The 18,984-nt window shown below is 34.0% G+C and overlaps 1 protein-coding gene across 9 annotated transcripts in view; it reads right to left on the bottom strand.

The window, feature by feature from the left end:
* LOC129771390 (uncharacterized) overlaps window positions 1-18,984 on the bottom strand; it is a 174,903-nt gene that overhangs the window by 74,265 nt on the left and 81,654 nt on the right. Inside the window, exon 2 of one of the 9 annotated variants that reach the window (XM_055774987.1) lies at window positions 14,335-14,561. The exons of the other annotated variants lie outside the window; for them this stretch is intronic. Within the exon in view, the coding sequence (XP_055630962.1) occupies window positions 14,335-14,431 (97 nt within the window). The 5' untranslated portion in view covers window positions 14,432-14,561. The remainder of the gene's footprint in view (window positions 1-14,334; window positions 14,562-18,984) is intronic. 9 annotated transcript variants of the gene reach the window in all.

Here is an 18,984-nt window from a genome sequence, read left to right on the forward strand (position 1 = left end):
AAATTAATAACCAACTCCGCAGTGAAACAGATGAGGAAGAGATTTGATTTCGATAATTGGACCATCAAGGCTGCTGCAATGTTAAATCCCAGAAACATTCCCAATCTAACAAGCATCAAAGAAGTATTGGAAGCGTTTTCAGGTTTTTATTACGGGGAACGAATGCCGTGCCTAAATATGAAATTGCTTCGTAAAATAATTTCTGTTGGACAAAAATCGGTTGCCTAAAAATAAATGATAGTTCGCTCGTGTTTTAATATTCTTACTATGCATAAATCCACGGAAACTTTCGAGTGATTTTTTTTCTGATTAAAGGGTGTGTCACATCAAATTGCATCACGGAAAAAACGCTGTAGAAATTTAATTTTTAGAAATTATATCTTCAGCTTCCGCTTATAATCAGATAAAAGTGTATAGATCACGTTGGCCATGCTTCACTGTCAATTTTTCGTAAATTTGGAAAAATGTTGTCGAACGAAAAAGAGCATCGTGAATTAATCCTGCGCACTCATTTCGAGAATCCGGAGTTGTCACATCGGGACATCGGAAGATGCTGGGAATCGTCCAATCCACGGTCAGCAGAGTACTAAAACGATACTTCGAGAACCCAACCATCGACCGGAAGGTGAAGAACGGCAAAAATGGATGCTCCGTCAGTGAAAAAGATCACAAGCGCGTAGTTAAGCAGTTTAGACGTGATCCGAGATGTTTGGTCAGGGATGTCGCCAATAAGCTGAATTTGTCAAGTTCATTCGTCCAGCGGACCAAGCAGCGGGTTCACGTGCGAACAACTGATCCAATGGCATAATAAAGGTTTTTTGACGTAGAACTGCGTCTTTCAGGAAGGGTGCCAAATCAGAAAACAGGTCACGTTTTTGTGAAATAAAGTTAACGTTAGTAACTATTTTCACAGCGAATGAATTCTGATACTTTGCACACCAATGGAATCGGAAATTCTCTAAGATTCGTTTGATATACTATATAGTACAATCCACTAATGCCTAAACAGTTTAAATTAATGAAAACTGGAAGCATTTTCATTTTCCCATACATTTGTTCTGCCGATTGGTGTGCATTCCCGAACAGAGCTGTCAATAACGAGCAACATATTTGGTTTAAATAAGTCATCTGCTATTTGATGCCACACCACTTCTCGTTTGTTGGTCATCGAAACAACATGGTTACCGCAGAGTGTCGAGCGGGAGAAGATTGTTTTCTTGTCAGGTGAAGGAGGAGTATAGAATAGAGTTTCTTTCAACAAGGGCCCTTCTCAGGGATAGAGGCGGAAAGCAGAAAGATAATAGAATGAAAACACAGATGCGAGTGAGCTAGCATAACACAACGGGCGGATATCATTAAGCCTAATGTTGATTTCACACACATACACATACATCTTGATGCAAGAAGGAGAAGCCTGCTGTATCGAGGTGTGCTACGACAAAGAAGAATAGCATACGCGAATTATTTGTGCTAGTATGGATATGGAACAGTATCCAGAATTTTGGAATAAAGATATACACTGCATTTATTTAGATAAACGTATATTTCATGAAAGTATGCTTTCAAATACCAGCAGGGTAACATTACTGTTGCATGTTGTGGGGTTCGATCACATCTCAAGCGGAATATAGGAGCAAAAGGGTTCATAGTTTGTGATCGATATCTGAGTGGGAAGGAAAAAGTCTGATGCGAATTGAGCCAAATAAACGAGAAGTGCTGATAGCCTTCGACTCTTTCGAGTCTACTGAAGTAATAAAAAATTAAATAGCTATAAATATATTACAAAAATCTCGATGCATTCTAAAATAATATCCGAAGTGATAAACGAGTGAATTGAAAATTATAATTCCGTAGTTCTACGTCGAAAACTGCGGTCGTGTCCTAAATACAACCCATTACAATTTTTTTTTTGCATCGAATCGTTACTGGCGTGAAAAGTGGGTCCATCACGACAATCCTGAACGTCGTGCAACGTATCGATAGCCCGGTCATGCATCAACATCCACGGCCACCTGGAATATTCATGGCCAGAAGGTTATGCTGTCTATTTGGTGGGACCAGCTGGGTGTGGTGGACTATGAGCTGCTAAAACCGAATGAAACCATTACGGGGGACTTCTACCGACGACAATTGATACGTTTGAGCCGTGCACTGAAGGAAAATCGACCACAATACGAGCAAACACACGATAAAGTTATTTTGCAGCAGGTGAAGAAAACTACAAATTTTGAAAAATCATTACGTTTTAGGGACACTCGTCCATCTTCAAATAATATATTTTTTTTTCAAAATTTCTCCATCCTTGAAATACGATCAAAATGATTTCAATTTTTTTGCGCTCTTAATATGATCTTAATATGAAAAAAGAATTATTTTTTTTTTCAAAATTTTTTGTCCAAAAATATTGCAAATTCTAGTTTCTTAGTTTTTAGTTTTTATAAAATACTATTAGTTTCCTATAACTTGTTCTCGAACAGTTTTTAGATACAACTAGTATTTTTCAAGCTATATTTCTTCAAATATTGTTCAAGTTCAAATTCATACTCTCATTAAGAACATTAATCTTAAAAAATCTTTCCTCTCGTGGGAAATACTCAGTCTCTTAAGGCAGTATTATAGTCTAGAATTTTTTTCTTCATATTTTCTGAAGTTTATGTATTCAAGAATATACCCTAGAATAAATACTATAAATCTCATTATTTACCGAGTTTTAGCCGTTTTAATGATGCGGCATCTAATCTAGTACGGTCATAACAATTAACTTCAAATGCATTTTTTCCCAAACTTTTTTCTTCAAACTGGCGTACACGATATTCCAAGTTCTACTGAACTGATTTATGTCGAATTTATATGAACACAATATGTATGCATCTCTCTATCGCATGAATGAATAAAAAACTTTTTTTTTCTTAAATTTCACTATTTTTAAAAAATCGGGAAACGTATAAAAACGTTTTAAACAGTTTTTTTTGTCTTCGAACGGCAGCTATTTTGTCAAAAAACCTGTTTTTGGCTTGTCCGAGGTTCATGCGATAGCGGCATCTATACTGAATTAGAGTCTGTTCGTTTTTGTTTCGATTTTGTTTTGTTGGACGAAATATTAGAAAAAAATAACTATTTGATGGCTCTTAAGCTGTCGGGATAACACAGGGAAACCCCAATTATTCATATAATTTTTGGAAAGCAGAGACTTTTTCCCATTAGGTGTAATTATTTTCAGGAATTCTTGTTTTTGACGTAGAATTACGAAAACTATACAATTTTGAACGCTTATTGTTCAGTAATTTCTTGACGGATTTACGAGATCACACCACTCCCCAAAAATATTCTGCAATATAGATGTTGAGGAAGTAGTAATGTTTAAATGGAGTTAAATTAAGAGAAAATTTAAAGATGATCAACAGGTAACAAATATCGTAACATATCCCTACGCCAACTATGCGGTCATGTCTCGTGCACAACCCTTAAACTTTTTTTTTGGTTTTCAAAATATATGATTTTTACAACAACCGAAAGGTATTTGAATGGTTTTTCAATAAAAAGAAACCGTTGTGAATTGTATCTTAAATGTCTCCTATTGAACGAAAGCTTTGTTTCTGTGCGTTTTCAGGCATCGAAACCAATGAAAACCTCCCTTTTTATGTGATTTCTGGAGCTGAGATTTTTTTTTATAACATATCAAAAATTCACGAAGATGTGCATTTCTGTTACTAAGATTCTTTTTTTTATGTTCACTCATTAACACTAAACCTACCGATGTTTCATGTATGCCTATTTCTACCACAGCGGGTCAAGTGACACTTTATGAATAGTTAGTGAACAATGACTTGATTTATATGGTTTTTTGAGAAACGTGACATACTATATTTCTCCTGTATATTTCGACATTTTTAGGATAACAATTATTAGCAAAATAATGAAATTATAATTTTTGACACACAAAAGCATTGTAGCTTGGAATGGCTACTGCTAGCTCGCTTGGATAGTCAGCAAAACAATTAATTCTAATCATTCACTATTCATTCACAAATTGTAAGTAGCGGCTAGCTCAGAGGGGGAAGTTAACCTCAGGGTCGGCATTCAACCAAGAACGAAGCAGACTAAGCTAATGCCCTCAGAAATGTTGTTCTAAAAAGATTTTTCGGTATTTGATTTCGTTAGTAAGTTGTTAGAAAGTTGAATTTTTAAACGCGTTTTTCTCGAAACCATGTTTTTTCAACTGGTGGTATCGGTATATCTCGGGATCATCTACTTGACAGATTTGACTGAAATTTTTCATCAGCATGTAAACATGAATTATCTAAAGCATTAGTTAGCACAGTTAGCACAAATCGAGACCGCATAGCCGATAAGCGGAATATAAACATCCGAATCACCATCCAGCTGCATCATCATCAACAATCACAACTTATCGGACCACCCGGAGACCAAGAATAAACAATCAACCGTTCACAAGAATCGATATCAGCATCGCGCTGATGCCATGAATAAACATTCCCACATTCAAGATGTTGTAAACACAAATCATTGATATATATAAGCAGGGACAATGAATGTAAGGTTAGAGTTAAATTTGAATAGTGAATAGATGCACATCGTGTGCTCGAAAAGAAGAAATTGTTTTTTTTAAGTAAAGTTTAGTGTTTAAGATTAACTGGCGCCCGAATAGGGACCTTGCCAAGTGAAAGTAGTGCCAAGGAAGTGAGACAAGTGAAGTGATAGGGTGAACGATAGAGTTACCACCCACACTATCCGAAAAAAATATCCGAACGCACGAAGCCTCTCTGGACCGCAGGACCTCTGCAGCCGTGTGGAAGAGCCCCTCAGTAGCCACAACAGTTAGGAGCTCGCTTGTGGACCGAACAGGAATTTGCCGCCACACTGGGAAGGAAGGAAGACACTTCAAGGATCCCGACCAACCAGTCTCGCTGAACCCGCCAGCGGTTGGATAAATCAAAAGGTGATAATAGGACATCGAGACAAAAGTACTGGACACGCGCACCGAAGCTTTTCGAGACGTCACTGAAAGAGGATTGACATCCGAAAGTACGTTGTTCCGCAGTCTTGTGGTGTTCCCACAAGATGTTCAGGATTTACATGTAAGTACTAAAAACAAAAACAGAAATATCACAAAGTGAAATAAAGTGAATAATTTAACAAAGATTCAAATACAAGTAGTGCAAATAATTGTATAATTCCAAAATATAGTGTGACAATTAATTAATTAAATAAAATAACAAAACAATTAATTTCAGAAAAAAAATAAAGGTAATTTCCAAAATATTCATTGAAAATAATCATATTATTTAAAAAAAATATATATATATACTAATTCTTTTTCAGGTAAGGTTAAAATTTTTTGATAATTTTCCAACAATATTTTTAGGATAAAACTTTTTGTGAAACAAATATTTTTAAAACAAACATTTATTTTTATATTAAACAATTTTTTTTTCAGGTTAAAATAAACATTTATTTTATCAACATTTTTTAACATTCAATAATTTTTTTTAAACTGGATAACCTGCTAGAAGCATTTAATCAATTAAGAATAAATAATATGGAACAATTCGACGTTAACCAACTACTGAGCAGGATTGCCGCTCTGGAAGCCGCTTCCGCTCCACAAAATATTCCTGATTACAGTGATCCACCCCTATTTTTCACAAAACAAGACGGTTCTCCCGTAAACCCAGATACTTTTGAGAAAATTCCCGATTTAGTCAAAGACTTGCCAATATTCACAGGCGATCCAAGTGAATTAAATAACTGGATCAGTGATGTTGACAGTCTAATCCAATTATATAATACTACTGCAAACCATAGTGTTGAATTGCAAAATAAATTCCACATGGTATGCAAAACTATCAGACGGAAAATTAGAGGAGAAGCAAATGACGCTTTAGTCGCTTCTAACATTGGTATCAACTGGACGATGATCAAGAAAACACTTGTCACTTATTATGGTGAAAAGCGTGATCTTGAAACACTCGATTATCAATTAATGACCGTACAACAAAGAGGAAACTCTTTAGAAATTTATTACGACGAAGTAAACAGATTGCTATCACTAATAGCAAATCAAATCAAAACAGATCACAGATTTAGTCACCCAGAAGCTTCAAAAGCTTTAATAGAATCTTACAATAAAAAGGCAATAGATGCATTCATAAGAGGGCTTGATGGAGACATTTATAAATTCATCCGAAATTATGAACCAACTTCTTTAGAAAGTGCATACAGTTATTGTATCGCATTCCAAAATGTAGAATGCAGAAAAATGCTAACTAAACCAAAACATTTTGAACATACAGCAGCACCCAGAAATTTAATTCCAATTAATCCTCTAAAATTACCACCACGTATGTTAAAACCAAATCCCATTCAAAATTTCAGAAATCACAATTTCAAACCCCAGCCCTTTATTAATAACAACAATAATTTTAGGCCCCCATTTCAATGGAATGCTCCAAAACCAAATTTCCAACAATTTCCGCAACATTCCTTTCAACCAAAACCACAATTACCTCCCAGAAATCCTTTCCGACAACCTCCACCAGAACCTATGGAAGTAGATCCATCCATTAGGACTAGACAAATAAATTACGGCAATAGACCTCAAAATACAACTCAGGTAAACCCAATGAAGAGACCAAGACTCTTCAACATTAAAACCGGCCAATATGAAGATCCCCAAAATTTCGTTGAAATTAATCCCAATGATCACGATTATCCATGCATAGATAACGAATATAATGAAGAGGAACAAACCGAAGAATCATCTCAATATGAACGATATATGAAAACAATTGACACACAAGAACGGGAAACACCTGAAGAAGAAGACATAGAAAAAGCAGAACTAAATTTTTTAGATTAAAATCTGCCCTACCATACTTTCTTTATTTTGGTAAGGCAAAAGAACCACTAAAAATTCTAATTGACACAGGATCAAACAAAAATTTCATTCACCCTCGATACGCAAGTATCAGCCACAAAATAAAAAAACCTTTTTATGTATCTTCAGTAGGCGGAGATATAAAAATTAATAAATATTCCAGCGGAAAATTATTCAAACCATATTCTAATGTTTTGATTAAATTCTTTCATTTAAATGAATTAAAATCTTTTGATGCAATCATAGGACACGACACATTAAAAGAATTGAAAGCAGTAATAGATACTTCAAATGAAAAATTAATTTTAGAAAACAAATTCATTATTCCTCTACTCCAATACAAACTACAGGAAATCAACAAAATAAATATTCGAGATGATCACCTAGACAAGCAACAAAAAGACAGACTCGGAAAAGTTTTAAAAGATTTTCAAGATTTATTTCAACCTCCGGATGAAAAATTACCATTTACTACAAAGGTCAAAGCCGATATCAGAACTACTGACGAAAATGCAGTCTATAGCAAAACTTATCCTTATCCTCAAGCTTTAAAATCTGAAGTTAATAAACAATTAGAAAAACTTTTACATGATGGAATTATTAGACCATCACGATCCCCTTACAACTCACCAGTTTGGATAGTACCAAAGAAACAGGATGCTTCTAAAGAAAAGAAATACAGAATGGTTATAGATTACCGAAAATTAAATTCAAAAACAATTAGTGACAGATATCCAATTCCGGATACATCCACAGTCCTATCTAACTTAGGAGAAAACAAATTTTTTACCACATTGGATTTGGCATCAGGATTTCATCAAATCCCAATGTCTGAAAATGATATAGAAAAAACAGCTTTTTCAGTTAATAATGGAAAATATGAATTCATTCGTTTACCCTTTGGCTTAAAGAATGCACCAGCAATCTTCCAAAGAGTAATGGATGACGTTTTAAGAGAACACTTAGGAAAAATATGTCATGTCTATATAGATGACATCATAATATTCGGTAAAACACTTGATGAACATTTGAAAAATTTAAGAACAATTTTGGAAACATTAAGAGAAGCTAATTTCAAAATTCAACCTGACAAATCAGAATTTTTAAGGACCGAAGTCGAATTTCTTGGCTTTATTGTTTCAAAAGAAGGTCTAAAACCAAACGATAAGAAGGTTGAATGTATTCGTAAATACCCTGAACCAAAAACTCTGAAAGATTTACGCGCATTTCTAGGACTGTCTGGATATTATAGACGTTTTGTAAGAGATTATGCTAAAATCGCAAAACCCCTTACAAAACTTTTAAGAGGGGAGGATGGCCATCGCCAAATTCTGAAAAATCAGTCAAAAAACACAATCATCAATCTAGATGATGATGCACGAAATTCATTTAATACTCTTAAAGAAATTTTATCTTCTAAAGACGTTTTAACATTTCCAGATTTTGAAAAAACCTTCATTCTCACCACAGACGCATCAGATAAAGCAATAGGAGCAGTGTTATCACAGCAATTCCAGGACGGCGAACGACCAATAACATTTATTTCTCGAACTCTTTCCAGGACCGAAGAAAACTACGCAACAAACGAAAAAGAGATGCTTGGAGTCGTATGGGCTCTTCACAACTTAAGGAATTTTATCTACGGAGCAAAACTAAAAATTTACACAGATCATCTCCCACTCACATTCACATTATCACCCAAAAACAATAATGCAAAGCTAAAACGATGGAAAGCTTTCCTTGAGGAACATGATTATGAAATGTTCTATAAACCAGGGAAATCCAACGTAGTAGCTGACGCACTTTCACGCATCCAAATAAATTCATTAACCCCTACTCAACATTCGGCAGAAGAAGATGACAGTTCCTATATACCCTCAACTGAGGCTCCCATTAACGTTTTTCGGAACCAATTAATTTTTCAGATTGGGCCTAATTCATCCTATGAATTTAATGTTCTTTTTGAAAAATACAACAGACACACTTTTGTTGAACCAAATTTTGATATAAACTTTCTAAAGGACAAACTACAACAATTTCTCAACCCAGGAATATTGAACGGAATTATGACAGATGAACGAACCATGGGAATTATACAAGAAATTTATAAAACAAACTATAATTCAAAAATTTTGAAAGTGAGATTTTCGCAAACAAAAGTAGAAGATATTCAAGATGAAGAACAACAGTTAGAAACAATCAAGGATGTGCATAATTTCGCTCATCGGAATGCAAAGGAAAACTCACTTCAACTCATAAAGAAATACTTTTTCCCAGGAATACATAAACTTTTCCAGAAATATATAAGAACTTGTGAAATTTGCAAAATGGAAAAATATGAACGACAACCTCAGAAATTTATCCCCGTAAGAACTCCAATCCCTAATTATCCTGGCGAGATCATACATCTCGATATATTTTGTTACAATGCCAATTTCCTTTTTATATCCTCACTTGACAAATTTTCAAAATATCTCAAAATGAAACCAATTAAGTCAAAGGCCATTTCTGATGTAAAGAATGTTCTTTTGGAATTATTATATGATTGGGACTTGCCCGCATTAATTGTAATAGATAATGAAAGTTCTTTTATATCAAATGTCGTAGAACAAAACATTATAAATTTAGGTGTCAAAATCTTCAAAACTCCTGTTAATCATTCTGAAACCAATGGCCAAGTAGAAAGATGTCACTCTACAATACGAGAAATAGCTAGATGTGTTAAAGCATTAAATCCAGATATGCCAATTACTACTCTCATTCAAGAAGCAACTCATAAATACAATAACACAATACATTCATTTATTAACAAAACACCAAAAAATATTTATATAGGAGAAAGTAGAGATAATGCGTCCTATGAAGAAATAGCAAGAAGTCGAGACAAAAATAATGAAAAAATATTAAAATTATACAAAAACAAAGAAGAAAAAATTATTCCAAAAGCTTATCAAACATACGAACCCAATAGCTATGCATATGAAAAAAACAAATACTCACAATAAACGTAAGAGTCGATACAACATTATAAAAATAAAAGAAGATCACAATACATACATTATAGATTCCAATAATCGAAAAATCCATAAATGTAATTTACGAAAGAATACAAGCGAATAAAAACATTTTTCGTTTCTTTACAGACTCGCCCTCTGCGCGTCTCAAGTACTGGCAGGAATTCAAATACACGACCTTGCAAATAACCCACTCGCAATTGTACCACTAGGAAAAGCAAAAATAAAAATAGGACACATACGCATTGCACATCCTATTGATTTAATTCAAATTGGCAATACAATTTTCAATGTTAATAGTGACATACAGAATAATCCTTCAAATAATCCATTGCATGAATTAATCCAAATCAAAAATTATAAGTTATATGAAACATTTATGAAAATCAAACCATTTGTAAACAGAAGAAAAAGGTGGGATACAATCGGAACAGTTTGGAAATGGATCGCCGGCAGCCCAGATGCAGAAGATCTCCGAATCATCAATCACTCCATGAACGCCCTGATAACCATGAACAACAAGCAGTTATTCATCAACGAAGCTATCGACAAACGAATCCAAGAAATAACAGACATAACCAATCAAGTACTAAAGATCGAGAATGAAAGAACAAAAAACCATTCCCTCGAAATTAATCAATTGATAATTCTCTCCAACATAGACTCATTACAAAATCAGGTAGAAACATTAGAAGAAGCAATTCTAATGGCCAAACACGGAATCCCTAGTAGCAAACTACTATCGATAAAAGATTTTACAAAAATTGCAACCTTTCTACAAAACCACGATATTCACATAACTTCCTTCGAAGAATTATTAACACAAGCCAAAGCACAAGTAATGCTGAATAATACGCACATTATCTATATGCTAAAGATTCCACAAGTATCAACTGAAACATTTGAATACGACTACATTGACTCAATAATCAAGTCAATGAAACGCATTTTATTGAACAAAAATTACATTATCAGAAATCAAACAAATGTTTACGAATTGAATCAACCTTGTGAAGAGCAAGATGACTATTTCTTATGCGATAATTCTCAAATAGAACATGCAAATGAATGCATATATAAACTTACTACAGGGAAACATTCAAATTGCACCTTTGAAAAGGTATATTCAAAGGGACTCGTAAAACGAATCAACGATGCAACAATTTTGATCAATGACGCTGGTGCAGAAGTCTCATCAAATTGTACCAATTCCAGTCAACCCCTATATGGATCGTTTTTAATACAATTCAGCCAATGCAATCTTCATATCAACGGCGAACAATATTCCAATTATGAAACAACTATTCCTGCAAAAACATATGATCCTACCACTGGACTTCGTGTTAACGAAATTCATATCATAGACGCACCACCTGTGGAATACCTTCAGAATTTAACCCTTGAACATCGCGAAAAATTGGAACTATTAAACCTGCAAAATCATTCCTTGAGTTGGAAACTCAATATCTTTGGATCATTTGGACTATCAACAATAATTCTAATCGCAAGCACATTTGCAATTCTTCGATTCCTTTCCAGACGTAAACAAAAGGCCAACATAACAGTCCACTTCGACAAAAACGCTGAGACCATCCTAATAAATGAGCCACCAAAAACAACGGAAATTAAACCTGACACCAACAACACAGAGGAATTATCAGACGAAAGAAAAAAACAACTTCAAGCATTCTTTGATGCACCAACACCATTACGCACCATCCAAAAGTAAACTTTGAGGACAAAGCAATCAAGAGGGGAGGAGTTAGCACAGTTAGCACAAATCGAGACCGCATAGCCGATAAGCGGAATATAAACATCCGAATCACCATCCAGCTGCATCATCATCAACAATCACAACTTATCGGACCACCCGGAGACCAAGAATAAACAATCAACCGTTCACAAGAATCGATATCAGCATCGCGCTGATGCCATGAATAAACATTCCCACATTCAAGATGTTGTAAACACAAATCATTGATATATATAAGCAGGGACAATGAATGTAAGGTTAGAGTTAAATTTGAATAGTGAATAGATGCACATCGTGTGCTCGAAAAGAAGAAATTGTTTTTTTTAAGTAAAGTTTAGTGTTTAAGATTAACTCATTACATAGCCGTTTTTTAAACGGTTTTATTTAGATTGCCCTGTAATCTGTTTGTATGTTTGTATGTTTGTAACATGTTTGTCTGTAGCGCTGACCCACATTAATAGAAATTTGACTCCCTTCCTGTTGACCGATTGATCTGAAATTTGAAACACACCTTTATTTCTGTAGTCATTATAAAACTGCATATTTCATGATCTTGAAAATCCAAGATAGCGGCCGCTACAAAATGGCGGATCACATATTTTCTCAAAACCTCATCGATATGGGTTTTCCAAAACCCCATCAATATGGGTATCAAATTAAAGGGCTTGACTAGTAGAATACAGTTATTTATGAAGAATGTAAATCCAAAATGGTCGCCACCACAAAATGGCGAACATATATATATATATATATATATATATATATATATATATATATATATATATATATATATATATTTATATATATATATATATATATATATTTATATATTTATATATATATATATATATATATATATATATATATATATATATATATTTATATATATATATATTTTTTTTTTTTTCAAAACTCTATCAATATGGGTATCAAATGAAAGGGCTTCACTAGTAGAACACAGTTATTTATGAAAAAAATCCAAGATGGCTGCCACTACAAAATGGTGGACTAATTATTTTCTCAAAACTCTTTTATTATGGGTATCGAATGAAAGGGCTACAGAGATAAAGGTGTGACAGTCAGCGCTACAGATCATGAAAAATTCAAACCCAAGATGGACGCAATCACAAAATAGCCAATTATTTTATTGAACGGTTTTATTTAGCTTGAACTGTTCGTATGTATGTTTGTATGTCTGTAGGGTTGTCCCACATTAATAGAAATTTGACCAATAGGAACTGACCGAATGTATAAAATACTTTTATCTCTGCTGTCATTTTTAAACTGTTTATCTTGAAAAATCCACAGTTTATCTTGACAGAATACAGTACAATGGTTTTATTGTAGAGAAATATTCTAATGAAACAGATAATGTATCAAAAACTAGAAAATAAAATAATTAAAAAAAACTTTTTAAGTTAAACGGTTTAATTGTGATTAAACATAATGTACTAAAAGCTAGAAAATAATTAGGCAAATAGCAGTTAGCAGTTATCACACCTCTCCTCATTAGTCTAGGGTATTGATAAGACTAAAATAAAATCGTGGGGCACGTTGGATTTCCATTATCCACAATTAGCGACGTCATCATATGTCCCACGATATTATTTTAGTCTTATAAATGCCCTAGACTAATGAAGGAGATGTGTGTGATAACTGCTAACTGCTTCTTGTTTAATTATTTTCTGGCTTTTAGTACATTATTATGTTTAATCACAGTTAAACCGTTAACGTTTTTTCACTTATTTTATTGATATCCAATTTTCCGATTTTTTCTAGGCTTCTAAACAGCGATTTGTCATAAAAAAAATTAATTATCAACAAATAAGGCCGCTATTTTGTCAATTTTTCGAATTTTCAAAAACCCCTATGTAACGCTTTAGATATTGTCCTAAAGTTTTTAAAAATATTCATTGGAATTCGTTCTGCGACACCCCGCTGCTCCAGAACCGATACCACCAGCAAGGTTCCGATTTTCAGACAGCATCTGCGCATCTAGCAACAACGTAATAATCATTATTCGTGCACTCAAAAAGTGGAAAATACATCTTCAAATATACCCTTAACAATGACCAGGATACACGAACATTTTATTCCCAGCATCCTAAAAAAATTCACGAAAATTGATTATTTTCCGACCTTTCCCCCTTAATATTCATAAGGCACCGGTGTCAATGTGCTCTAATATTGGTCAATAAAATGATAACGGTTAAATCGAAAAAAAAAATTGCAATGTAACAAAACAACGTTAAAATTCATTTGTTTCAGGTAATTTTTTCATTGCAGTGTGGATCAACAATTGATTTTATCGCTCATCATCATAACAATAAGTTTGAACGGTCATCTTTACCGCTATAAACTGAGCTCACGTGAAAAGCCGGATGCGAAGATTGGGCAATCGTTAGTATCGGATAAGTGTAAAGTTATCCGTAGATAATTTTTGTTGAGCTGCGCACCGTAAACTATCTTATCTGAACACAGTATTTAATAAAAATATATTGGACGGCTATAACGGACAACCGTTGCGTTGGCAAATCAATTCGGTGGAAATCATCAATCGAAACATAAAATCGAACGCTCTGCGGCTATTACCTAACCAATTGTAAATTGTCTGAGTTTTCGCAACTCGGTAACTATTCGGTACTGATATCGAAACCTTGGATACTTACCGAGGACAACCAGGATGAAATGTGCCAATAGATATGTTACGATGGCGGTCAGCAAGTACCAGCTTGTGACATCACACCAGGTGATTTCCAAAATCATTATCTTTTTTCTCCGTTTCTTCAGCCCTCTTGTAAACACATACACACCCTCGCACTATTCCACCACACTTCAGTTAGCACTTGAGCCGATAAATCGCATCCACACCGATGCTTCCGATGGCACTTTCTTCCTGCGGATACACGATTCCATTTAGGATTTCATTTCGAATTTTTATTGGAAGCACACAATCATCGAACCGAGCAACCGAACACTAACTTCGTCGTTTCTGTTTCTGATTTTCTTCTCGGGGACACCTTCAGTGTGTTAAGGATGCTCCGAACGGTTCATTACAGTTTCCCGGAACAAGTGCTTTGGTCAACATTTTCAAACCCAACTTCTAAACGAATATACGATATAGTAACTGATCCTTGCTTCCCTCAGGAGGGAAGCAAAAGTTTTCGAACTAATTGAATGGCTGAACGTTGTCGCTTTAAAGATATTTAGTCACCGCGCCGGGGTGGTCAGTGATTGGAAAAGTTTGTCCACTTGTAAGTGGTTGGACATTTTTTCCGAGGGCTGCCGTCCGGTAGGCGTCGGCTGCTGCGAACAAATAAGCTCATTAATTTTCGCTCGGTTTGTGTTGGCGGCGCTTCCCATTGTGCGAACAACACACAAACAAATTACAATTACGATTACTAGAGACGACTGGAAGTGGAAATAAGTTGATCTCGGAACGATCTTAACGCAGGTTGGTTCAATGACGTTGACTCCTAGGGCGTGTAAGTTGGGCATTGAGTAATCGTGATGGAGCAAATAATTGGCGATATTAATGCACGAGCTTCAAGGAGAGAGGTACGGGTAGATAGTGTTTTGAGTGATGGGTTTTCCCATTTCTACTCAATCTTGGATTGCATCAATTTTGAGCACGGTTGCGCAATCAAAGATGATCGAGTTGGTGGCTCTCGTGGGTGAGTGGGGTCAGCGAGAATCGCACGGAAAAAATTCCCCATCCAGAACTGGAACCCCAATGAGCTTTGGATTCGATTTTCGTTCTGAAAAGGTTTTTTTCTTTAGGGAATAATATTTTAAACTTGCTACTAAAGAACACAGTCAAGCTTGCCTCAATGAGGTATCAACAAAACATGACACAACTTTGAAATTTAAGTGCAATTCATGATGAGGAACAATGACAGAAATTAGACTAGTCATTCTGAGCGAGTTTTTTTTGGCTAACATACCATAGCAATTAGTTTGTTCATTAAATACCGAAAAATGCGATCCTGCTATGAACGTTCCTCAGTTCATTCATCCCGGTGGCTGGATTACATCAGAGTCTATGTTTTGGCAAAAATATAGTGTATTTACAAACATCCACGAAAACGTGACAAACACGGCTGCATTTTCGTCTCAAGCTCTGTACAGAGTTCAATTCCGGTGTTGTGAAACATTAGCTAGTCATAACGCCAGTTTGGAACATGATGAAGTAGATGGAACAGGCCAGGGTTAATACGAGTTTATGGCATAAAACTGGCATGGGCTCAATTTTATAATGTAAAATAAGAAGATGCTCAAAGCTCGTGTGCCGTTGAGACTAGTCAACAGTTGCCACTGGCAATTTAATAACAAGAAATTAATACATTTATCCTGTATTCAAAAGGAAAAAAATGTTATGTTGTGATAAAAAGTTTGCTTTATTTGATGTTTGTCGTGAGGGAACATGTGCGTAAATGAATTACGCAAAAACAAAAATGTTTTGAATTAAAAATCACATCGCGGTCTTATCACGTTCTAGCGTGAGTGACCACTATGTGAAGCCTGTGTCTCCACTTCCGAAACGCTAATCGTAAAAAATTATCTGCCGGTTTACTGTTAAAAACTATCCGATCTCTTTTGTTATTAATTCAATTATGGCACGAACATTTTCATCTGAAGATGATTCGGTTGGACATGATTGCATGTTTTTATTCTTTCTTCTTTGTGGAATGTCTTTTCGATTTCGAAACCGCAGTCGTAATGTCCATTAGCAGTATAAATTTAATAAATTTAAAAAAATATGGCGCCACCGTAAGGTGGCGCCATATTTTTTTTTTCACAACCCCATCAATATGTAGCAAAAGAAAGTTCTCGACTAGTAGAACATAGCAGATAATGAAAAATCCAATTTCAAGATGGCCGCAGCCCTCAAATAACTAATTACTTTTTGAATGGTTTCATACAGCTTGACCTGTTTCTATGTATGTTTGAATGTTAATTAGTTAATAGATTAATGATATTAATAGAAAATTGACCCCGTTCCTGTTGAATGATTGATCTGAAATTTGTAACATACATTTAATTCTACTGTCATTATAAAACTGCGTATTCCATGATCTTGAAAAATTCAATTTGGCTGCCGCAAAAAAATGGCTGAATGGCTTGATTCCGAGAATACACTACACTATGAACAACATAAATTCGAGAAGGTCGCCGCCACAAAATGGTCGACTATGTATTTCTAGCAATCCCCTCAATATTAGTATCAAAAGAAATGATTTGACTAATAGAATACAGTACAGGTCGGACTCGATTATATACAGACTCGATTATATGTGATTCGATTATATATAATTTTGGACTCGATTATACTCAGTTTGGAAAAACATATTTTTTTTATATTTCAAATATGACTTATTGCTATTACATGTACAGTGGCGTAAAAATCGTGATTTTTGAAGATTTTGCTTGAATTTTCACCAGTAATTGTTTATATCGATATTGCAGCCAATTTAAGAAAGATAGAAGTTGTGCGTCAAAGAACAAGTTGTGAAGCGGTTAAAGAACTTCATTTTAGTTGATAGAAACAATCTAGTTTAATATAATTTTTTAGGATAAAATTAATAATAACACATTAAAAATTATTAACTTTTAAGTGTTTCACTTCCAAAATGTTATTAAAATTCACTAATTTAGTTGTTCCACTACTATATCCTGTACTAAATTTTTTCATCCCTCAAATGAAAGTATCAGAATCGTCTTCCGCAGCGTACTTTTTAATATAGAGCCAGTATGAAGCAACAGAGTCCGAAACAAAAGAAAAGTTCTGTAACTATGTCATTGTTGAAATTCGAACATATGCGTAGGAGGATTTTTTTTCATCAAATATGATCGTCTATCACCTCCTGAGAGAATCTGGATAAATTATTTTTTTTCATGTGAGAAAGGTGTTTTCTGACTTTAAGGGAATGAATCAAAAATCAAATTCCTCTTTTATTTTCAAAAAACGAAAAATACTTGCAAAAAAAAACAAATAAAGAAAAAACATTATTTTGACTCGATTATCCGGAGGATTCGATTATCGAGTGAAAAAAAAATCAATACTCCGGATAATCGAGTCCGACCTGTATATGAATAGCCCTTACAATTTTTAACAACTCGTCCATACATCGAAAGATGGGCACTTTTACCGGGAAAAAGTTTTTCTAGCAACAACTTTTCCATGTTTTCTTTAAAAAAATAAAACTAATCCTAATTCTGTTCAAAGCCAAGATACGATATAGCATATTCGACAAAGTTGTAGATCTTTTTGAAATATTAACTTTTGTCGCAGACTTCAACTTTTTATCTTTTATAGTTTCTGGAATATATGGCATTTTTGTATGGAGACTCCGAAAAAATAAGGTTTTACTCGTATCATTTTTTGTATAAATTCTCGACATGTTCTTGACATGTTTCTAAATAGAAAAAAAATGCAGAACATGTAAATCGCGATAATTTATGCATACAAATGCTACGAATTAAACATTAATAGTAATTCTTCGAAGAAAAACAAGAAGAATTTGTTGTTTCGAAAACTTTTTCCCTTCCGATGTATGAATGACTTGTTGGAAATTGTATGGGCTATTTATATCTACTTTTTCAGAATTAAAAAAAAACATGTTTTCGATATGTGTTCGATATTTTTGAATAAAAACATACATAATTTCCAATATTTCACTCTGTTATCAAAATTAATATTAATATTGAAAATAATAGGTCTAATAAATTTTGTGTGAGAAATTTTTTGAAATTTTGAGTTTTTTTTTTCAATTTCTATTTAGAAAAATTCTTCATTTAAAAACTATACGATCTACAAAATGTTGCTTAAAGAATAAAATGTAAGAAATTATTTAGGTTTGGATTACAAAATATCAACCAAATTTTTGTGTGTGTTTTTAAAATTTTGAAAAAATAGAAAAAAAGTTTTCCTGACATTCACTTTTTCATGTTTTCCTTGAAAAATCACTATTAATGTTTAACTCCTAACATTTTTATGTATAAATTATCGCGATTTTTGCAAACTTTTTTTTTTTCTTTTTAGAAACATGTGAAGAACATGTCAAACGCGGGAATTTACACACACAAATGTTACGGATAAACATTATTTTTGTCAGGGGTCTCCACACAAAAACGCCAAATATTCCAGAAACTTTAAAAGATAGAACTGTGACGCCAGCTGTCTTCGACAAAAGTTCATATTTTGATAAGATCTAAAATTTTGTCGAATACGCTATATCGTCATCTTGGCTTTAAACAAAATTAGGATTAGTTGTAATTTTTTAAAGATCATGTTGTTGTGGTTGTTAGTTGTCATAAGT

Source organism: Toxorhynchites rutilus, chromosome 2, assembly GCF_029784135.1.
Source record: "Toxorhynchites rutilus septentrionalis strain SRP chromosome 2, ASM2978413v1, whole genome shotgun sequence".
Taxonomy (NCBI): domain Eukaryota; kingdom Metazoa; phylum Arthropoda; class Insecta; order Diptera; family Culicidae; genus Toxorhynchites; species Toxorhynchites rutilus.